The sequence below is a fragment of the Hemiscyllium ocellatum genome, chromosome 37, assembly GCF_020745735.1.
Source record: "Hemiscyllium ocellatum isolate sHemOce1 chromosome 37, sHemOce1.pat.X.cur, whole genome shotgun sequence".
Taxonomy (NCBI): domain Eukaryota; kingdom Metazoa; phylum Chordata; class Chondrichthyes; order Orectolobiformes; family Hemiscylliidae; genus Hemiscyllium; species Hemiscyllium ocellatum.
The window spans coordinates 4,997,202-5,021,560 of record NC_083437.1 but is presented as its reverse complement, the minus strand read 5'-3'; the positions used below and the strand labels follow the sequence as shown (position 1 = coordinate 5,021,560).

At 40.5% G+C, this 24,359-nt stretch overlaps 1 protein-coding gene across 1 annotated transcript in view; it reads right to left on the bottom strand.

Moving 5' to 3' along the window:
• The window catches only part of epha8 (eph receptor A8), a 548,357-nt gene that overhangs the window by 119,845 nt on the left and 404,153 nt on the right, over positions 1–24,359 (bottom strand). The window contains exons 7-10 of the mRNA XM_060852189.1: positions 19,853–20,015; positions 17,090–17,186; positions 8,334–8,401; positions 412–537 (exon numbers count right to left, since the gene is read on the bottom strand). Of these exons, the coding sequence (XP_060708172.1) occupies positions 412–537; positions 8,334–8,401; positions 17,090–17,186; positions 19,853–20,015 (454 nt within the window). The remainder of the gene's footprint in view (positions 1–411; positions 538–8,333; positions 8,402–17,089; positions 17,187–19,852; positions 20,016–24,359) is intronic.

Here is a 24,359-nt window from a genome sequence, read left to right as displayed (position 1 = left end):
CTGCTGTCTCACAGTGCTAGGGACTGGAGTTCAATTCTAGCTTTGCCTGACTGTCCAAATGAAGTTTATGTAGGTTTCCACTGGATGCTCCAGTTTCTTCTCTCAGTCCAAAGATACGCAGGTTAGGTGGATTGGCCATACTAAATTATGCATAGCGTCCAGGGATGTGCAGGCTCAGAGTTAGCCACGGTAAATGTGGAAATACAGGATGGGGGGAGTTGGGTGCAGTGGGATGCTCTTTGGAATGTTGGTGCAGACCTGGTGGGCTGAATGGCATCTATCTGCACTGTCGTGATTCTATGACAGTGTATGACCAAAGTTGCCCATGTCTCAGCAATAGGTTCACAAACAGACTATAAAGGAGGTTCCCTGATTAGCCCTTCAATCAATTAGAAAGAAACATATTCTTACCTGAGCCAATAACCTTTTCAATTTTTATTCGTGATGCTTCTATTTCTCTGGCAAATTCACGGACCGCTTGGCCTGGGTCTTCGTAGGTGTGAGGGTCAACATAAATCTTCGGGTCAGGGAATCTGACTAAAAACAAAAACATTGCACTCTGTGTAATAGAGTTTTAAACATTTTTTAAAAAATGAGAATGCTAACTGAAATAATTCAGTAAACAGAGTGGAACGTTTAATTTGTGATGCAGGTTTCAAAGTGAACTGAATGATGGATCCCTCAATGATTAAATCTGTTGATAAGTCACAGCAGAAATCACAGGTGGCAAGAGGTAATTGTTTACTGGATCACTAGGTGCCCAACTGAAGTAAGACAGCATCAACCAATTTAGGTATTATATTATGCCTGCTCGTTTAGAAATGGGAGTAATGAATAACGTATTCACTATGTTTCAATAACAAGCCATATGGATCAATGGTGGCTATGTAGAGTTATGTTACAAATCACTTATTGAATGGTGGAACAGATGGGCTGAATGCCTTCTAATCCCTATGTGCACAGGATAATGCTAATGGTTTGAAGACTAATGTTCTCTTGAAGGGACTCATAGGGTTAGACTTAAACAAATAAATCATGAAAGTTTCAACAAATTTAAGCACATTAAGGTACAAAAAAGGCCAAACTGCACGTGGCCCAGGATAGCAGTTTGTGAGGCAGGAGAGAATGAGGCTCTAGACCGAAGAGTGTAGCGACAGGGAAGGACATAATCGGCCTTCCCACTGAGAGATAAATTGAACACCTTAAGTTGCCAATTTCAAATAACAGCAGCATGGGTGATCCATGTAGAGGGGAGGTTGGTTCTGGGTCTTGATGGCCCTTGTATTGACATGCCATGGTCACAAGCACAGGATTTTTCTTTATTAGTCATACATGGGATGAGGACATCATTGACTAGGCATACTGACTAAACATTTATTCCACAACTGCTTGGGAATCACACTAGGCCAGATCAGGTAAGGATGTCAGATTTCCTTCCAAACGAGTGGTAGTGAACAAAGTGAGCTTTCACTCGAATCCAAAGCAAATCCATACCATTATGCCAGCTCTCTAGTCCAGATTTTTAATGGATTCACATTTCTCCATTGGTTTTGTTGGGATTCCAGCCCATTAATCTGGATGACTTCTCTTGTAAGATTACTATTATGCCTTTCCTTATTTCTATGCCTTTTGACCATAAGATACAGGAGCACCATTATGCCATTTGGCCTTGTGTTTGCTCCTCCATTCGATCGTGGCTGATATGTTTCTCAAATAAATTCTCCTGATAACCCTTCATCAACTTACTAATCAAGAAACTATCTCAGTCTTAAATACATCCAATAACTTGGCCTCTACATCCTTCTGCAGCAATGAGCTCCATCTATGAACCCACCCTATGATTGAATAAATTCCTCTTCCTCTCAGTTTTAAAGAGTTGCCCCTTCACTCTAAGGCTGTGCAGCTATGTCCTAGTTTCTCCTACTAGTGGAAACATCTTCTCCACATCCACTCTGTCCAAGTCTCTCAGAATTCTGTAAGTTTCAATCAGATTCCACCCCCGTCCTTTGAAATTCCATTGAGTACAGACCCATAGTACTCAACTGCTCTCATATGACAAACCCTTCATCACCAGGAATCTTATAAACATCCTTTGGTCCTCCTCCAATGCCAAAGCATCCTTCCTCAGATATGGGGCCCAAATTCATTCATTTTCCAAATGCAATCTGACAAGAGCCTTGTACATCCTCACAGTATATCGCTGCTCTGATATCCTAGTCTGCTTGAAAGGAATGCTAACACTTCGTTTGCCTTTCCAATTGCCAACTGAACCTGCACACTAACCTTAAGAGAATCATGAACTCTCAATCGCTTCAAATATCCGAAGCCTTTCCCCGTTTACAAATTAATCTTCACCTCCATTACGCCCAACGTGCATAACTTCACACTTCCCAACATTGCATTCCATCTGTGACTTCTTTGCTAACTCTCCTAGCCTGTCCAAGTCCTTCTGCAGCCTCCCTGCTTCTTCAACACTACCTGTCCCTCCACCTATCTTTATGTCATCTGCAAACTTTGTAACAATGCCTTCAGTCCCTTCATCCAGATCATTTATATATAATGTGATAATTGTGGTGCCAATGCTGACAATTGCAACATTCTACAAATCAATGCCTGACATCCTGAAAATGACCCCTTTATCCCCACACTCTGCCCTCTGCCAGTCAGCAAGTCTTTTGTCTCTGCCAGTACCTTGCCCCTACCATTATGGACTTTTATTTTATTTAGCAGCTTCCTGAGCGACAGCTTACCAAAGGCCTTTTGGGAAATCCAAGTAGATCATGTAAACTGGTTCTCCTTTATCTAACTTTTTTGTTACTGTTTCAAAAACAATTCTAATAGATATGTCAGACATGATTTCCCCTTTACCAAGCCGTGCTGACTCAGTCCTATTTTACCATGCACCTCCAAGTATTTCCCAATCTCATCCTTAATAATCCTTTAATGTCTTGTTTTACTGTAGGTTTAGTTTGGGGAAACACCATGATTGAATTAGGGAAGATTTTCAACATTGACCCATTTCTATCTGCTGGAGATATCAGGCTAGGTGTTTGATCCCAATTAGAAATCAATTAGTTGAACTGCCTAACTGGAAGATTTGGTCAATTCTGTCAACATCTGCATTTTGCTCGGATCTTACCTCCGTTAGGATTTTAGTATAAATTTAATCAGAGTTTTCTTATTCACAGTATTCCAAAATTCATGATTGCAGCTGTAGTTGCTCAGAGCTCTAGCTATCTCTCAAACCTTTAATCGAGGTTTCATTACCATCTACAAATGAACACAAGCTTCTTTTTCAAATTGGGGAACATACTTTGTGCACTTCTGGTGCGTGATAACCCTAGCTCCCTTTTTTGGGACAATACCAGATCAGGATTATCTCTCAGTTAGCTTCGCTCAATTTCAGATCGAGAAAATCAGATCCTAAAGATATGGCATGGGGTCTGAGAAATTGATCAATCTTATTCCAGAGGAAAAGAGCCAGCTGAATTATTACATTCTACACATAAGTTACGACCAGGTTATTATTTTCCTGGATATAATAGGGAACTGGTTTAAAACTTCCTCAGTAAAATGTTTCCTCAACTAAAGTGTGGAAGAATTAGTTTCACCATTTCGAGATATAGGACACTATGTGAGACAAGATAAATTCAAAACCACACAAAAGCTTATTGCCCAAATATGCAATTCAAAGGTTATGTGTAAACAGTAATTCTCCACAATTGACAGGTTCTGGGAGTCTTAGTGTGAATTGAGAAACCAGTTGTAAACTTTAATTGTCACAATAAAACTACAAAAAGTAAGCTATCAATTAAACATTCAACTAAGGTTGTCTTAATCCCTGAATAAGTGAGATTAACCTAAACTCATTAAACAAATCTGTTTCATTTGTTTTGTTCTTGGATACATATTTTTCAATTTAATTATTTCTTAGACATAATTAATTTCTGATCTGTAATAATCTGTGGTTTTTAAATTATAAATCTCCTTTAAATCCTCCAATTAGGTTTTGATCATTCTTAATTCCCAGGAAAAGCCAACCCTCTGTAATTCTAAACAAATGCTTCACCTGTGGCAGCAAACCAAATCCTGTGCAAATGGTCATGCGTGATCAAATTGATTCCTAGTCAAAGATCAGTCTCACATAATTGGACAATGTCTCTGAATTTTAAGGTTTGCTATCCTAATAAGGTTTGATCATTAGTGCTGTTCCTACACAGTGCTGTTCTTTCTCCCAGTGGGAAGAATAAATACACTGTGTGCTGTTTATTTGGATGCATGTCTTCATTTCACTGAATCTTTATTACTTTAAAAAGGGAAAAGCTTCACCTTGTCCTCTGTAAACTGTTTGAGCACTTCCAAAATAATAGCTTTTACTGTTTTGAGAGTCTTACAAGAAATTAACTTTTATCCGTGCATCCCTCATTTCTATCCATATTTTTTCCACACAGGTTATTTTACATTTGGAGGTAAGTGTAGTCCTCCTGATTGGACACCCTCTGGCTCACGAAGAGTTACACCTGGTCTGACTAAACCTCCGCTGCAACCCCCACCCCCCCCAATCCTCTGCTCCAAGTCAACAAAATCCTGAGGCTTGCTCCAATGTTTTATTGCTCCTGACCAGGTGCAGTTCCGCTCATGGCCTCTACTCCAAGCGGTACTGAGGAGCAGCTGGTCCACCGATTGGTCAGCATCTCTTTGATATGAGATCTCAATCTTGAACACAATGGAAACCAGAACCTTAATTTCCGGTTCCTACTAAAGGCCCCCTCCATCAGCATGAAGTTCAACCCAGTGAGTAGATAGAAGCATCACAACGATGAGGACTCAACATCCAGTGGCACCAGCAGTGTGTAGCATTTAAAAGATGCATAGCAATAACACATTAGGTCTCCATCCATAGCACCTTCCAAACCCATGATCACTTCCACCTAGAAAGACAAGGTCATCAGATACATTGGAACCCCATCACCTGCAAGTTTCTCTACAAATAACTCACCATCCTGACTTGGAAATGTCTTGGCTTTTCTTCAGTGTCTGTGGGTCAAAATCATGGAATCCCCTCCCTAACAAGACTCTGGGTCTCCCTACAGCTCATGAACTGCAGTAGTTCAAGAAAAGAAATCACCATCTCCACCTTCCTTAGAGAATGGGCAATAATTACAGCACCAGGTAGCAACACTCAAAAAGTAGTGGTGGAAGAATAATTCAATCAAACAAAGGAAGAGGTGATGCATGTGTCAAAACTATGAGGATTATTTGACGAGCAGCTAATGGTCCATGAGGGAGATGCTGATGGACTTTGAGTGCACTATAGGAACTGTAGGACTATCATTTTGGAGGATCATTTTGTGTAGAGAATGGGTAAACAGAGGCCCAGCCCAGGAAATACACACATTTATAAACAGCCACTGAATTTAATTAGCATTATTGCTTAATTGAATGCCAACGTCTTCGAGCATTGACGTGTATACATTTTCTTTAGGACCCCTCAAACAGGTAAAAAAAAAATAGGAAATACAGATGCTTGAGATCACAGAGGGTCAGACAGCATCCATGGAGAGAGAGAGCAAGCTAACGTTTTGGTTAGATGGCGCTTCATCTCAAAACATTAGCTTGCCGTCTCTCCATGGAAGTTCTTTGACTCGCTGTGATCTAGAGCATTTGTTGTTTTCAATTCAGATTCCCACATCTGCAGTAATTTGCTCCTACAGTGGAAAATGCTGATGTTTATCTTTTACATTGCTGAAAAGTATTGAGCCTAGTTATAGTATTCATACTGCTGCACTGAGATCAGCCAACTCATCACATCAGGGGTTAGGTCTGGGATCTTCCCAAGCTGTGTGGTTTCCACTTTATACTTAATTGCGTTTCCAAGAGTGTTTTGTCTTTTTAAAGCTGAATATGTCTCAGATATCCATTCTACAGATTGAAGAAAATCAAATTTGCCAGATTGTCTCTCTCACTAAGGGCAGGAGCTAATCAAGAACTTATTGTTCTATTAACAATTACAGCTTTTTCATTGCTTGAATGCACAAGTCACTGGGGGAAGACTGTACACTGGAGTTATAACATGGTCCTTGCCTAATATTATTGAAACAGTTGATGGCATCTGAAGTGATTGGCAGAGTAGTACACTATCTTAGAAAAAAAATATTGTGAATGCTGTAAATCTGAAATAAAAACAGAAAGTGCCCAAGAGACTCTGAAGAGGAAATACATCAGACTTGAAATGTTAACTCTGTTTCTCTCTCCACAGATACTATGAGATCTGCTGGGTTTCTCCAGCATTTTCTGTTTTTATTACCCTCTGCTGTATAATGGATGAAATGTTAAAGTGTCTACCAGTTACCCACTCAAAAAATGTGAAGAACATGGCATTCTCTTATGATTGTAGTTAGTATTTATCCCTCAGCCAACTCCATGAAAATTCAGTTCATTGAACTAAAGGCAGAAGAGACTAGGAATATTGAGTGGATCAGAAGGACACTGTATGCAGAGGGGCAGATGAAAGTGGATGATCTTTGATCAGAACAGAGTGAAGAAAGGAATGTAACAAGCAAGTGTGGAGGCAAGGAAAGAAAATAGCAAAAGGGAAGGGAAGGTCTGTGATAGGGTGGAAAACAGGAGAGATTAAGTGGTGTAAAACAAAAGCAGACAATAATGGGACAAGTAAAGAAATAAATGTTATGAGTAGCAGTATTACAATGACACAAAAATCAAACAAACAAACCAAGCGGTTGCTATGATTATGACCTGAAATCGTTGAACTCAATGTAGAGTTCAGGAAGTTGCAAAATGCTTCTTCGAATGAAGACAGACCAATTCCTGAATTTGACCATGACAGCTCAGCAAATGGAGATCAGAATGGTAGCAGAATAGAAAATTAAAGTGACAACCAACCAGAGGTTAGGGCTCATGATTCTAAACTGAATGGAGATGTTCTGCAAAATGATCATTCAGTTGCATTTCATTGCCTCAATTCAGAGGCATCCACACAACAAACTGCAAATATATTGTACTCAGTTGTAAGAATTACAGTCAGTTCTACTATTATGTGGGTTTCTTCAATGCAATTTGTCTTTAACTTGATTAGAGAATTTAGACTATTTGTAGAACGCGAACTTTCCTTACCTGTATTGGCTATAACGCAATTCTGGCCCCGTTAGTTTAAATGGCGCTGCTGTTGCACGATTTTCTTATAAGGTGAGATCATAAGAGAATGGAACTACCATGTTACATCGGTACCGACTGTACAGGTAAATTCCTACTTCACCACACGGAGTATTTGGGATCTTGGACATTATGAGGGAGGGAATAAAAGGGCGCATGCTCCGTCTCCTGTAATTCCTGAGGAAGGGATCGTGGGAGATGGCCTCATGGAGAAGTGGATCAAAGTGCTCAGAAGGGAGTGATCTCTTTGGAATACTGAAAGGGGAGAGGAAGATGGACTCTGAAGGGTGACTGGTCAGAGATGTGCATTATAGTGTACAGTGTAATTGCTTCATGACTTGCTGTGTTTAAGGCCCAGAGATTCCTGAGACACTGCCTTTCTGATAGAATATTACAATTATCTTGCCATCCCTCTCAACCAAGGTGGTGGCCGGGTGGAGGGTGGGGGTGGGGGATGGGGGGGGAGGGTTGCTGGGGAGGGTGGGGTGGTGGGGTGTGGAGTTGGAAATCATTGACATCACATGGAGTACAGGGGAGTTGTCCTCACATCCTGGTCAAATTCTACACCAAACATCATCTGGTGAAGTGTTTCATTCTTGTTTGTGGAAAGTGAGAGTAGTCAGTTGCTGCCATGTCTCCCTACATCACTACAGTGACAAACATTTTGTTAGCTGAGCTGGAAGGATGTGATGGATGCTATATAAATGCAACTCCTTTCTTGTATGAGTTTTTGCCTCTACTCTTCTATCTGGAGACCATTTCCAGGATCAAAGTTAAAAAAACAATGAAGGAATGTGCGTTAATATAGTTTCTTCCATGAGCTTAAGAAGTGGTTTACAGTCAATGAAGGACTTTTGGAGTATAATTACTGCTGCACTTAGGGAGTAGTGTGCACGCCAGGGAATCTAAGGCATGAATCTCAATTTACCCATTGTTAGCTCATGTTTATGTCCCTTTTGTCCTACTGTTATGTTTTAATAGTTTAGTGTATTTCTGTGTTCCCAATATCCTACAGGGACACAAGACATTATTAGAAGGAAGTAAAAATGCGGAAACTATTTTCAGCATTCCCTAAATGGACTTTAATAATGTACAGAAGACAGTTCATTCTCCATGGTCTCGTTTCTACTTTATTGAATGTTATTGCTCCTGCTACTTACGGTGCCCATTTTGATAATACATCTTTTCTTCATCAGGATCTTGAAATGCTTTACTGTACCCACACCTTCTGTAAGAAAGAATACATTTCAGTAAAGTCAGTCAGACCTCGAGGGACCCCTCCCCCCATCATTTACAACATTTGCCTAAATGTAACTCGAACCCAAAATGTTCAAGATCTCTCCAGTGACCTTTTGCGACAACGATACGATGATTGAACAAGTCCTGAATTGTGCCAGTTGTTTTTGAGAGTGACAGATGTTTAAAGCATGTTTTATGAAACAAATTAATTTTAAAAATGGATCTCAAGACAAATGTAGTAATCATAGAAAAAAAAGTTATCAGTCTTCTGAGAAACTCCGTGCTCATTTACTGAATTTCATAAAGAGATCTTAGTTGGATATGTGCTCTAGAACTGAGCTTTTGTGTTCACAGACACACTGGGATAAAGATCTAATATTATCACACAGTCAGTCATCTGGGAAAGCTGATCACTGGACATTATTAATCTTATCTAGCTTTTATTTCCCCTGCCACATGTCCACTGTTTAAACTTTTAACAATTAACACACCAAAACTGGTATTAGCCAACCTATCCAAATTCTCCACATCATGATGAAGGTAAGGAATAAATTACACACAAGGATAGGGCTAAATTTAAAATTAACGCATATTTTTGCTTCTTTAACACAATATAAATCAATACTCTCAGACATTTTTTATACAACTAGCATTTGGTGCTAAGACTACGAACAGCAGATGGTGATGCTCTTATATTAATTAAATAATCGCAGTATTGGAAATTTAAAACAAGAATGTTAGGTTATGAAACCTAAAAGCCTTCTACCTGAAAGATTTAATTTCAGTCACTGTATTCAAGTCAACATTTCTGGAGATGTGTAAGTGGCTGCCCATTAATACCTGCTGGCAACAGTACACTCTTGGCACAATTACTGCCCTGCCGGTTGATTGTATCCTTGGTGTAACTGGGTCAGTGTTTACCTCAAAGAACAAAACACTTCGGAAATGTCTTAAAGAGTTATGCGGAAAAAGAAGCATGTTAGATATTTTGCACTTAAAGCAAGTTAGGATGAATCTGATAAAAATAAGTTAGTAAAATAGCATGAAAGTAAACTACAACCCAAAAAAAGACAGCAAACATTAGAATTTGAGATGAAGACAAAGAAGTGGGAAAATCATCAGTAAAATGTTCTTTATTTTAATCAAATAGTGTTTAACTCAGCACTTCAGGAACTTAACTTAAAACTCTTCCAGGTATGCTGATAGTTTTATTGCTATAAACAAAGTCAGAGCAGTAAATTCCCCAAACTCAGCAGTATCCTGGTGTGATTTCCTTGATGTATTTTGGTCTGGTGAACATTGTAACATTCAGGAAACAGACAATTCCAATGGATTGCTACATTCACGTCTCACTGCTTTGTTTAGTTTTGTATAGCAATAGTGATGGGGGTTATTGAAGGATTTTCAATTTGTCACTTACAGGAATTCAAGGTTTGTGTAAAAACTTATAGCTTGGGTGCCAGTTGCCGTGGTTATGGGTATGATCACCGAGCTGGGAAGTTGACTTGCTGACTTGCTATCTAATGATATCTTCAGTGCTTTGGAGCTTCCTGTGAAGACACAATACTGCAGCGCTTCACAAGAGGCTCCAAAGCACTGAAGATGTCATCTAGACGGGAATGAAATATCTGCAAATCAACTTCCCAGCTTAGCAAACATACCCACATCCACATCAACTTAAAGGGATCATAGGAGAACAATTCCTAGCTCAGTTAGTTGGAGAATAAAACAGAGAAAGAGGAAGGCTCCATCCAGAAAAGAATAGTTTAGCAGTCAGGACTCAGAAGGAAGGTTAGGAGCCAGTAGATGCATAATTAATAGCATAGGTGGATCTTAAAGAGGAGTGAAGAGCATAACAATAGCCCAATGTAGTCAGAGCTCAGGAATATTTCTAGGAGACAGCTAAATGTTCAAGTTAGCACTCAAAAAAACTGTCAGGAATTAGGATACAATATGTGGCATTAACCCCTTCCCCAGCGACTTTTTTTGGAGAAAACGTTTCATTTTCAGATGAATTTTATTGCTTTTTTTTATGGTATTTTTAATGCTGATTATGGAAATAACTTATCAGACGAGCTTGCAATCTCATCTGATGTATCCAAGCTTCTAACAGAAGGTTCATACTCATTGTCATCTTCTGAGCTCGACATCTGGGAGTAATTTGTAAAAAAAAACAGAAAAAAACCGAATGACAGTGTATGCCCAAAACGGTGCGTCGACGCTTCTTGCAATGCCTGAGGCGGAAGAGACACAGCTACCAGATGTATGAGTCACCGAGTATACTCATTTCTAGCTGAGAAGGGCCCAGAAATGCCGAGAATTGACGTATAAACTCGTCTGTGGCTGTTTTTGAAATTATATGTTTTGGACGAGTTTACTCGTCGCACTCTGAAAAAGACAAATTGGGTGAAGACTAGTTAACCCGTCTTTGCCGGGTCAGGGGTTAATATTTCAGTGCAGGAGGAGGCCTTTAAGTATTTGTGTTGTGCAAGTGAAACAGATTGGACTTCAGGACACAAACCAAGGGATAAATCTGACTTGGTGAAGCTCAGTTTTGGTGCAAATGCAGAGGTTATGTCTGTCAGTGCATTCTGGAGTGCGGTTCCACAACACAGTAGAGGTTTGGACCCAAGAAAGGAAGGTATGCCCCCAGATCATGAACAGAGGTAATCCAGGATGGAGAGCAACTCTTGAAGGTAGTTCAAGGTCAAGTCTTTGAAAGAATCATTGTCCCTTGTGAAGTTTTATTAAGGTTTGAGGACCCTCAGCATCAATCCTTCTCGGGGTGGGGGTTTCAGGGCTGACAGATCAGGGGATCCGTCTTGATCACTTTTGGAATTTGATGGGCTTTTTCAGGGTGTCCACTACAGTTCATCTGCTCCGCATACTTGCCTCATGTTAATTTTCATATATTAGAATATATGTCATACCCATCTTTACATAGTCTTGCCATTTTTCTGTCAATGTCTTTTACAATATTTATTCCACTTTTTATTCCCTTCTCTGATCCTCTACCTAGTGAACCAGACAACCATACCCCCAAATACAGCCTCTGTAAAATCCACTTAGCTGCCTGAGTCACACCCACGTTGTATACTAACCAAAACAAAAGGAAACAGGGAAAATAATTTGAGACACCGTCATGAGAAAGCAACATTCTCTGAAGTCCAAGCAGAAAGTTATGATATTAAATTAGTCAACAGCCCAATATAAAGCTAATCTGTGACTAATAATTAATATTTAAGTATTCTTCGCCTAATTAATAGAGTTTATATAGCGCAAGAGCATTTTGTTTCCAGGAAGTATGTTGGAATTGGCTATTACTGCTTGATATTTTAGTTTGAGTGAGGAAATGCTTGTACCAACTGCTTGGCTTTTAAATTATTTCTGGAACGGTGTGTACACATCAACCTTTAAACATAACTCACTTGGCGTGAGTTGTCACCATTCAGTGCAACAAAATTATCCTTCTCTCCAGTTAGAACATTACTGCATTCACCAGATCCATTCCATTTTATTGGGGGAATTGCTGCACTGTAATTACTATACAAACCTTACAGTCAAAAATAAATGACTGCAACATTTGCTTTGAATTTCTTCTTTTGTAAATGAGGCCACTTAGCTCTTTCAGTGTTGGTTGTTTTTCTCCCCCGTCCTCCAAACATCGAGATGGCATTTGGACGTTGAACACAGAGCAAACGATGGTTCTTGTTGCCTGGTTGACAGGGACAGTACGGTTGGACAGCCCCAAGGTGAAAGAATTGGTTCACTAAAGAGTGTGATTTGATTGGAACGATGGCATTTTGGAAGCAAGTGCAGCATGCATTTTTCATGGAAAAGTTAAAGGAGAATCAGAGATCCTTGCAAACCCAGCAAGTTGAACAAATGCAGAGAACAAACCAAAATGCCCAATCAGATGTTGAAAACTAACCATCATTGAAAGTACAATCAGAGGGTGTAATGGTCAAACTGACAAGACTTGACCATTGTGCCAAGTTTGGACATTGAAAAATCAGAGACCTTCAAATAGCAAAGAATACTGGAGTTGAGCTATGAGAAGGTTTGTAGATTGTTTGAAGGTTGTTTAAACTGGGAAATCATGGCGTCATAGAGAGGTACAGCATAGAAACGGAACTTTTAGTCCAATACGTCCATGCCGACCAGATATCCCAACCTAATCTAGTTCCACTTGCCAGCACTCAGCCCATCTGCCTCCAAATCCTTCCTATTAATATGCCCATCATGATGCCTTTTAAATGTAACAATTATTTTAGTCTCCATCACTTCTTCTAACAGCTCATTCTGTACTTGTACCACCCTCTGTGTGAAATAGTTGTCCCTTAGGTCCCTTTTATATCTTTCCCCTCTTACCCTAAACCTATGCCCTCCGGTTCTGGACTCCCACTCACCACTCCCTGAAAAAATTTTGTCTATTTACCCTATCCATGCCCCTCGTGATTTTATAAACCTCTATAATGTGTAATCACTCAGCTTCCACCGTTCCAGAGAAAACAGCCCCAGCTTGTTTAGCCTCTCCCTATAGCTCAAATCCTCCAAACCTGGCAACATTCTTGTAAATATTTTCTGAACCCTTTCAAGTTTCACAATATTCTTCTGATAGAAAGGAGACCAGAACTGCACACAACATCCCACAAGTGGCCTAACTAATGCCCTATACAGCTGCAACATGACCTCCCAACTCCTGTACCCAATACTCTGACCAATAAGGGAAAGCATACCAAATGCCTTCTTCACTATTATATTTACTTGCAACTCTACTGTCAAGGAGCTATGAGCCTGCACTCCAAGTTCTCTTTGTTCAGCAACACTCACTAGGACCTTACCATTAAGTGTATAAGTCCTGCTAAGATTTGCTTTCCCAAAATGCAGCACCTCACATTTATCTAAATTGAACTCCATCTGCCACTCCTCAGCCCTTTGGCCCATCTGATAAAGATCCAGATGTCATCTGAGGTACCCTTCTTCACTGTCCACTACACCACCAATTTTGGTGTCATGTGTAAACTTACTAATTGTACCTATTATGCTCACATCCAAATTATTCAAATAAATGATGAAAAGTAGTGGACTCAGCACTAATCCTTGTGGCACTCCACTGGTCACAGGCCTCCGGTCTGAAAAACAACCCTCCACCACCACCCTCTATCTTTGAGCCAGTTCTGTATCCAAATGGCTAGTTTTCCCTGTATTCCATGAGACTTAACCTTGCTATTTAGTCTCCCAAGAGGAACCTTGTCGAACGCCTTACTGAAGTCCATATAGATCACTTCAACCACTCTGTCCTCATCAATTCTCGTTGTTACTTCTTCAAAAAAATGCAATCAAGTTTGTGAGTCATGATTTCCCATGCACAAAGCTATGTTGACTATCCCTAATCAGTCCTTGCCTTTCCAAATACATGTACATCCTGTCCCTCAGGATTCCCTCCAACAACTTGCCCACCACCAACATCAGGCTCAGCGGTCTACAGTTCCTGACATGTCCTTACCACCTTTCTTAAATTGTGGCACCACGTTAGCCAGCCCCCAGTCTTCCGGCACCTCACCTGTGACTATTGATGATACAAATATCTCAGCAAGAGGCCCAGCAATCACTTCTCTAGCTATCCACTGTTGTGCATTTGAAGACATCCAGCAATTCCTCCTCTGTAATATGAACATTTTTCAAGATGTCACCATCCATTTCCCTACATTCTATATCTTCCATGTCCTTCTCCACAGTAAATACTGATGCAAACTACTCGTTTAGTATCTCCCCCATCTCCTGCAGCTCCACACAAAGGCCATCTTATTGATCTTTGAGGGCCCTATTCTTTCTCTAGTTACCCCTTGTCCTTAACGTATTTGTAAAAACCCTTTGGATTTTCCTTAACCCTATTTGCCAAAGCTATCTCATGTCCCCTTTTTAATCATCCTGATTTCCGTCTTAAGTATACTCCTAATGCCTTTGTATTCTTCTAAGGATTCATTCGACCTGACATATGCTTCCATCTTTTTCTTAACTAAACCCTCAATTTCTTTAGTCATCTAGCATTCTCTGCACCTACCAGCCTTTTCTTTCACTCTAACAGGAGTATGCTGTCTCTGGACTCTCGTTACCTCATTTCTGAAGGCTTCCCATTTTCCAGCCATCCATTTACCAGTGAATATCTGCCCCCAATCAACTTTTGAAAATTTTTGTCTTATACGTCAAAATTAGCCTTCCTCCAATTTAGAACCTCAACTTTTAGACCTGGTCTATCTTTTTCCATCACTATCATAAAACTAATACAATTATGATCGCTGGCCCCAAAGTTCTCCCCCACTGACACCTCAGTCACCTGCCCCGCCTTATTCCCCAAGAGTAGGTCAGGTTTGCACTTTCCCTTGTAGCTGTATCCTCATACTGAATCAGAAAATTGTCTTGTACACACTTAACAAATTCTTCTCCATCTAAACAATTAACACATGGCACAAACACAGATCAAGTCCTGAACTATGAAAGCAACCACCCCAACATAGACAAAAGAAGTTCCATCAAGACACTGTTCAAAAGGGCCACAACACTCTGCAGCACACCAGAACTGCAAAAAAAGGAAGAAGAACACCTATACAACATATTCTCCAAAAACGGATGCCCCCACAATTTCATCAACAGATGCCTAAGGGAAAGACAACGGAATGAGGACATACCACAACCCAAAGGACTAGCCACTTTACCATACTTCAAGAGCATTTCTGAACAAACAGCCAGACTACTGCGACCACTAGGACTCATAACAGCACACAAACCAACTTTCAGGCAACAACTCACCAGGTCTAAGGACCCGATACCCAGAATGAGCAAAACCCAACTTAGTATACAAAATCCCATGCAAGGACTCCACAAAACACTACATAGGACAAACAGGAAGACAGCTAACGATTCGTATTCATGAACACCAACTAACCACGAAACAACACTACCAGCTATCCTTAGTAGCCAAGCAACATGAGTTCGACTGGGACAACACTACTATTATAAGACAAGCCAAACAGAGAACAGCCAGGGAATTTCTAGAGGCATGGCACTCATCCATAGATTCTATCAACAAACACATCGACGTGGACCCAATATACTGGCTACTGCAGCGGACAGTTGGAACTGACAACCGGAAGCGGCAGAGACAAACCACTTTAAATGCCAGGGGAAACATCACAGAAGCGCTTCACAGGAGGCTCCCAAGCACTGAGGCTGTCACCTAGACAGGGGACGAAACATCTGCAACACAAATTCCCAGCTCAGTGAACAGAACCACAAAAACAAGCACCCGAGCTACAAATCTTCTCACAAACTTTGAACTCTGGCAGTCCCAGTTTAAGTTTGGAAAATTAAAATCCCCTACCAAAACCACCCTATTATTCTTACAGATACTTGAGATCTCCTTACAAATTTGTTTCTCAATTTCCTGCTAACTATTAGAGGGCTATAATACAATCCCAATATGGTGATCATCCCTTTCTTATTTCTCAGTTCTGCCCAACTAACTTCCCTGGGTGTATTTCCAGGAATATCCTCCCTCAGCACAGTTGTAATCATATCCCTTATCAAAAATGCCACTTCCCCTCCTCTCTTGCATCCCTTTCTATCCTTCTTATAGCATTTATTTCTTGGAACATTAAGCTGCCAGCCCTGTCCACCCCTGAGCCACATTTCTGTAATTGCTATGATATCCCAGTCCCATGTTCCTAACCATGCCCTGAGTTCATCTGCCTTCCCTGCTAGGCATCTTGCATTGAAATAAATGCAGTTTAATTCATCAGTCCTTCCTTGTTCTCTGCTTTGTCCCTGACTGCCCTGACTGTTTAACACACTTCTTTTCTCAACTGTACCCATCTCAGATTGATCTCTTTCCTCACTATCTCCCTGGGGTCCACAACACCTCCAACTCCTCCTCCCCCAACCTTACTGGTTTAAATCCTCACGAGCAGCTCAAGCAAATCTTCTTGCCAGTATATTAGTCCCCTTACAATTCAGGTGCAATTCAGTTTTCTTGTACAGGTCACTTTTACCCCAGAAGAGATTCTGATTGCATAAGGAATTATTAAGTTTGTTAAAAGAGTGTACAAAATTCATCCATAATATTACTTTAAGCTAAATTTTGCATAGGACAATGGGATACAGGTTCTAACTAGATGAAGGTAACTTTAAGATGGAAATTGGGAACAGTCGTCCTCACTTGGAACATAATAAGCATTTGGAACTTCAGGCAGGAGAGGGAGAGGTCAAAACTCTAGTTGTGTTTAAGCAACAAGTAAATGCTGCAAAAGTGGAAATGTACAGTGCTACAGGATGGCTGAATGAAGATGTGCTCATTCATAAATATCAATTTTCGGATGAAATTGTTTGAAGATAGCCAGCAGTCAATACATATATTCTGAGAGGTCAAACAGTGTGCATGTAAGGACTGTTTCAGAATGACCCTGACCTAATATTGCACTGACCCAGAAGAAAGAAAAACTGTAAAAATAATGAAAACTGGTCTGACTTGGATACTTCAGCAGAGCTTCAAACTTTTTTTGAAGAATTTATTCACTACAGGAAGGCTGGACATGTCACAGAAAATGAACAACAGTTAGCTATGATAAAGGAATCTTCTCCTATCCAGAATTTCACTGCGTTATTGCATTAGATTTACCTTTTCCTGCAGATAAACATTGCCAGGAGAACGATAAGCCCAGTCACTAAAGCAAAACATATCCAGATGATTGTAGTGGTATCATATCGGAGTGAAACTACAGGGGAAAGAAAGAGAAAAAAACATTGTTTATGTAATAAAATGTCACAACTTGGATTGGTGGATTTCATTCTCGCTTCACATGAATAAGCATCATTAAAAGAAATGAACAGCTTGATATTTTCCTTGAATAATGAGTATTTCACATACTGACATCGAGAATCTATTTCCTTTTTGTGACTTCTCTGATGGTTGCCATGGAAATCAATGTTAGAATGAACTTATATTTTGAATTGAGATCCCAATTTAAAGACAAGTTAAAGACAGGTGATTATATACAGATGCTTTCTTACAAATAAGGGTAGAAATTATTGTCCTTTTTGCTAATTGTATATCAGTGGAGTGTGAACTGTAGCACAGTAGGTAGACATTAGTTGAGAACTAAGGTGTGGTCATTTAGCTTGGAGCAGAGCAGTGGGAATCCCACCTCAGTATATGATGAACATGAAGATGCGTCATAATTTATCCAAATAGAATTAGAAAAAGAAAAGGACTTTTTGTACATTTGACCAGACTCCAACACTATTTGTTGGTTGGAAAAGTGCAGTTTCCGATATTAGAAGAATGTATTTGTACAAAGATTACACCATTGAATTCTAAACTTGAGTTTTAACACCTTTTATCATTGCAGAGACCTCAAACACATAGACCAAAACCTGGATTTTGTGGCATTACGCGATTGTGCGTTTTATGCAATCAATTCCACTTCAATATTTTCAAATCAAACTGTTGTTACATGTCTCTGAGACTGGTGAGACTTGAACCCAGGCCACTACTGGACAACAACAAATCTTCAAGTTCATTTAGTGCAGTGCTTCATGTGTGAATTATCTGCAGTATCAGCACAGTGTGCCTCTCACTTGTCCTCAAAGAAAGCTCCTCTGGAGAACTATTGGGTTGGATCTTAAATTCTGGCAGGGCAAGGAACAGACTTACTATTGGACTCTGTTGAGGGTAGTGTGCGCCATCAGTGTTTAAATTTATTATCGGGGTATTCTTTACCAGCCTATGTTCTTGTATTCAATTCTCAAGGCAACTTGCACTGATAAAAGCCAAATTATATACATTGAAACTTCCCTGAGCTTCACAGGGACATAAAGAAAGAAACCAACAATGGACCAAATTAGGGGGTTGCTACCAGCTATGGCAAAGGTTTGGTCAAGGACCAAATTGCGGGGGTATCCATTTTTGGCGAATACATTGTAGAGGTGTTCTTCTTCCTCTTTTTGCAGTTCTGGTGTGTCGCAGTGTGTTGTGACCCTTTTGAACAGTGTCTTGATGCAACTTCTTTTGTGTGTGTTGGGATGGTTGCTTTCATAGTTCAGGACTTGATCTATGTGTGTGCCATAGTGTTAAGGGTTTAGATGGAGAGGAATTTGTTAAGTGTGGACAAGACAATTTTCTGATTCAGTATGTGAATGCAGCTACAAGAGAAGATGCAAACTTGACCTATTCTTGGGGAATAAGGTGGACAGTTTTAGACAGTGAATTCTCAGAGCATTATGGTGAGGCATCCAAAGGTACAAGAGGAACAGGGAATACACAAGAGACCAGAGTCAGAAGGACCAAAGGTGAGAGAGGGAATGCAGGACTGAAAGTTAAAGAGATAGAGATCCATCAGCTTTAAACACAAGGACCAAAATGAGAGAAAATCCCACCAGCCAGGGTAACAATGACATAGTTATAGACATTGAATTGATAACACACAAACAGGTCATTGCGTTTTACTGACCTGTGTCAGTATTTACCTCTAAGGAGGGATATGCTTCCTGTGGCAAGAGAGCAACTAGGTTTAGTAGATCAATTCTTGAAATAAGGGAATTGCTCCATGAAGAGAGATTGAAGAAACTAGACCTATATTCCCTAGAGTTTAGAAACAAAAGAATGGTGATCCCACTGTAACACCTTTCATGATTCAAACAATATCATTCCGGAGGATGCTTCCCTGATATTAAAAGCAAAATGCTGCAAATACCTGAATTCTGAAATAAAAATATTAGGTGCTAGAGAAACTCAGCAGGTCGTACAGCATCTGTGAAAAGAGAAACAGAGTTAAGATGTTTTACTCAATATGATTTTTCTTCAAACTTTCACATTAACTGTGTTTCTCTCTCCATAGATGCTGCCAGACCTGTGGAATTTTTCCAGGATGTCTCCCCTGACTGCAAAATTGAGAAGGTGAAAATCTCAGGATAAGGCTAGGTCATTTAAAACTGAGATGACAGGCAGGTTTTCCACTGAAACTTTGTAAATGGTAAAACATTGGAATTCTCTGCAGATTTTATCTTAAAGCATATTCAAGACAGTGATTCAATAATCCTTCAATACTAAAGGAATTAAAGAAATTGGGATCATTGTCTCAATTGAAGTTAAAGTAGATAATGAGTCAGTAATGGATTGAGTGATGGAACTGATTTCATGAATTGAATGGGTTACTCTTCCTCTTACATCCCCTATTCTGAAACTGTACATAAAAATCTGCCCGATTCAACTACTTCCTTTTCTGCCTCTATAATCTTTCAGACATCAAAGTTGATGTAGGACGTGATACAGTCAACACAGTTTTTCCACTCTGTAAGACCAGTGCCAAAAGGCAATCACCCTGGTTTCACTCTGAACAAAGGCTGGACAGATATACTGCTTGGGAGCGCACACTGCACCTACCTGATTTCGCAGTTTCAATCTCGACGGTCTGGCTGAATCGGCCACACCCAGCTGATGTACGAGCTCGGACCTGAAATACATAACGAGTTCCAGGTTTCAGGTTGGAGACTGTCACACTTGTTCCCCTGGCTTTCAGTGTGGAGTAACTCTGCTGTTCCTTACCCTGTGGGACAGTAAAAATACTCCATTTGAGGAGCAGCTTGAGGTAGACTACCAGTCATTACTCATAATACAAATCAGAGGCTACAAACTCAGATTGATACAACATAAACAAGAGGATTGCCCGCTCTAACTAGACAGATTGTAATTAGTTTCATCACCTGACATTCTGCAACCAATTGGCTGTTGGATGGATCAAACAGTCAATGATGGTGACCAGAATACCCATAATCCTCCATTTTATTCATCCTGTGGATTTATCAATTTGTGCACATGCCGAGTATGGAATTGGTAGAAGGTGATTGGGAAAAGAATTAGAGGGGACAAAATGGATTCACCCAGTTGGTGACAGCATCTGGAATTCATCTTGTTCTTATATTATGAGAGCTATAATAATCATATTTTCAGGTATGAATACCCTAAAGTGAAAGCTCATCACTATATCCACAGGCGATTATGAGGACGAACAGATCTGGGTTCCGAACAATCCAGAAGCGATTGGCAACTCTAGTTATAGTGTGTAAAGCAGAGAAATGGGTGAAATAACAGGTACTCATGTTGAAAAGGCACAGCCAGAAAGTGAGCATCTCAAAGGAGGAGAATACCTTTGTTTTGGAATAGGCTGCAACATCCAAAGAAATGCCTCAGCCAAAATCTTCCTAAAAAGGCCAAGGAGGATCACCAACAAATGTCAGCAAGAACTTACTTTCATACAATTCCTTTAAAATGATAGAACATCCAAAGTACTTTAGAAGAGAGTTATCAGATAACCCAAGTGATAATGAGTCACGTAAAGTGATAGCAGGACAAGTAACAAAAAGTTTGATAGAAGGACTAGATTGTAATGGGTGCGTTCAAATCGAAGGAAATTAATAAGGGAAGCCCAGATATAGGGACATGCAGAACAAAGGCATGATGGAAATCCAGATGAGCAAAAGGCCAGACTTGATGCTATGTTAATATTTCAATAAAAACTGAAGTTTTCAGTTTTGGTTGCCAGGTTATTATCTTGTAAGCAGAGTATAGACGTGAAGACCTAACAGCCAGGAATCCACACCAGCTTTCTCAGTTATCAGATCTAAATGAATGGAATAGCAACAAAATGGGTTTTAAAACCTGCCAGATTTTCCTCTCTACATTTTCCTAAATTAGTAACTAACATGGGACACAAATCAAAGGAGACTGAGCATTGAAGTAGGGAGGCTCTGCTAAAACTGTACAAGGTATTAGTCATACCACAACTGGATTACGGTGAACAGTGTTGGGCACCTTATGTAAGGAAAGATATACGGGCATCGGAGGGGAGCCCAGAGAAGGTTCACGAGATTGATACCAGGTAAGGATGAATTGTGTTCGGAGGAGAGGTTGAGTAGGTTGAACCGTACACATTGAAATATAAAAGAATAAGAGGTGACATTATTGAATTATGCAACAGAGTTAGAAGACTTGGCAGGGTAGATGCAGTAAGGTTGCTTCTACTTGTGGGAGAGTTTAGGACAAAAGGGCATAACCTCAGAATAAGGGGTCACACATTTAAACACAATGAGGGAGAATTTCTTCTCCTAGAACAGTGAGTCTGTAGAATTCTTTACCACAGAGGGCTGTAGAGGTTGTCCATTTCAAGGCTGAAATGGACAGATTTTTAATCTGCGCTGAAAATGTGTTGCTGGTTAAAGCGCAGCAGGTCAGGCAGCATCCAAGGAACAGGAAATTCAACGTTTCGGGCATAAGCCCTTCATCAGAGTTGCGGAGAAAAGGCCAAAAAGTGGAGTTGAAGATTATCAGGTCAGCCATGATCTCACCTTCTCCTGTTCCTTCATTGTATGGTCTAACATGACAATCAGAGAGGAATCACTTTAAAGAAGGGATCAACCAAAAAGACATTATTAAAAAAAAACAGAAATAACTGTCATGCCTGTTTATTCTCTAAAGTTTCTTTTTTTAATTTTTCATAGTGAATCTTGAAGACTTTAGTTCAGAGTTGATGATGGCATCAGGGGCTCATTTGACACAGTTACTCAACGTGAGCAGGCTGAATTAATCCTGGTGATACACTTGCACTAACAGTGTTCCTGTGTCAAGCTGCAACATCCGCCCCATGTTCTACGGCAGCCAGAACAAGTGTTGGAGTAACATTCGTTGAGCAGGATGTCTGCTCAATCTCAATCATGTCAGTGCACAAGCAGAGCCAGATTACAGGCAGCTACGTTTCTGTTCAATCTCCAATGAGTATGAAGTTCGTTTTAATGAACATTTGAGCGACATGCAAAAACAAATACAACAAAATCAATCTCCATTATAATTTGCTCAACCAAAATTAATGATGTTAAACAGATGAAAAGGAATCCCATGCCAACATATGAACACAGGCTGATATTGCCCGACATAGAAGAGAACCCTAGCCAGGTTAATGTGAGCAAATACAGATAAACTTTCTGAGGATGACTGCAAAAGACAACAGCTTCATCTTCTGATATTGCTCTTAGCCTGTATGTATACCTTACGTTGCTATCACCTTTGATCATTGCACCCTGTAAGGCCGTGATTTAAAAAGCACAATGATGGGACATCAGATTAAAAACATACAGTTTAATCACAGCTGAACAGAGTTTGAGACGTTTGCTGCTCAGATCAAATAGCACTAGATAAAGTAATCACCTGTGAATTCTGGTCTGTTCTGAATCAGTTTTTTTTAAAAGAGTTCTCTTGTGTTGCTGGCTGGCCTGTATTTATTGCCCATCCCTATCTGATCTTTGAGAAGATGGTGGTGAGCTGCCTTCTTGAACTGCTACGGGTCCATGTGCTGTATGTAAGTGGACCCAGAATACTTCATTCCCCAGGACCAGCAGTGGAGACGTGACACTAGACCATTCCAGCCTGGTCCAAGGTCACCAGCTGGATCAGTACAGTCTCAGCCATTTGGAGGATGACCAATGGTGTAGGAAAAAGGGCAATAGTGTATGAGCCATCATCTTCTCACTGACATCTCACACTCAGTCTCTGTCTGCTACTGCATCCACCTCCCATCATGCTCTGTCACTCTCACTATTGCCTGCAACATCTTCCCCATGTACCCTTACCTATCCCAACACCCAACTCCACTGACCCTGCATGCTCTCAGCACTGCTTACTCACTTGGCACATCTGAATCAACAGTAATAGTCGTACCACCCACTTTCAGTTTCCTGAATTCCTGCCTTTCACTCATTCTAAGAGGAAAATAGCCCACAGTAGGGCAGAGAGAGGGGTGGGAGAACAGTCTGAAATGCAGCTCCTCACCCCTTAACTGGGCAGTGTCTTTTGAGCACAATGGTTCAGTGGTTAGCATTGCAGCCTTATACTGCCAGAGACCCAGGTCTGATTCCATCCTCAGGCGACTGTGTGGAGTTTGCATATTCGTCCAGTGTCTGCATGCATTTCCTCCGGTTTGCTTCCACTGTCCAAAGATGTGCAGATGTGGATTGGCCATGCCAAATTCTAATAATGTCAGATGTGTAGGCTCGATGGATAAGCCATGGGAAATGCGGGGTTTCATGTATAGAGGAGGGTGATGGGTCTGGGTGGGATGCTCTTCAAAGGGATGGTGCGGACTCAATGGGCTGGAATGCCCAAGATTGAGTTTATTTGTTAGATTTGGTATAATAGGAAACAAAGTGTTAATGAGGCAAGTTGAGCTGTTCACAAGACATTTAATATGCCAGAATCCCCCTTAAGTGCTGAGCGAGAAATGTGCCCATTCACTCAGCAATGCATAACAGATGGAGCAAGTTGCTCCAGATGTTGAGATAGACTTCAGCTGGACATCTCGCACAATTCTGCCATGCCTTACTTAAGTTTCCATAAGATTACAGCCAAGGTCTCAGTTAAAGTCCAGAGGTTAGAAGACTGAATAGACAAATCCTACGGATGTACTTTTCTGGTCAGAGTTTTCCTTCAACGTATACATCACAGAATTCCAAGAAATACAGAGACTACTAGAAATACTCAACAGTCTGGCAGTATCTGAGGAGAGAAAGCAGAATCAACATTTCGGGTCCAGTGACCCTTCGTCAGACCTGATTGTAATTAGGAAAAGTTGGTTGATGATGATGGGGGGCGGTGGGTAAAGGAGCAATGGCAGGTAGAGATGGAGCTTAGAGAGACAGAGAGAACAGCAGTTAGACAGGCAACGGGGTGGATAATAGTGAGCTAGGGAGGAGAGAAAGCTGATAATGGGGACCATTAGCTGATGAAAATGGATTGAGTGTGATGAAAGCAGTCCATGTGATAACATAGCCTAGGGTGTGGGGGATGGGGTGGGGTAAGCTCCAACTCATTGCTTATTTGTTTCCATATACCTGTAGACATA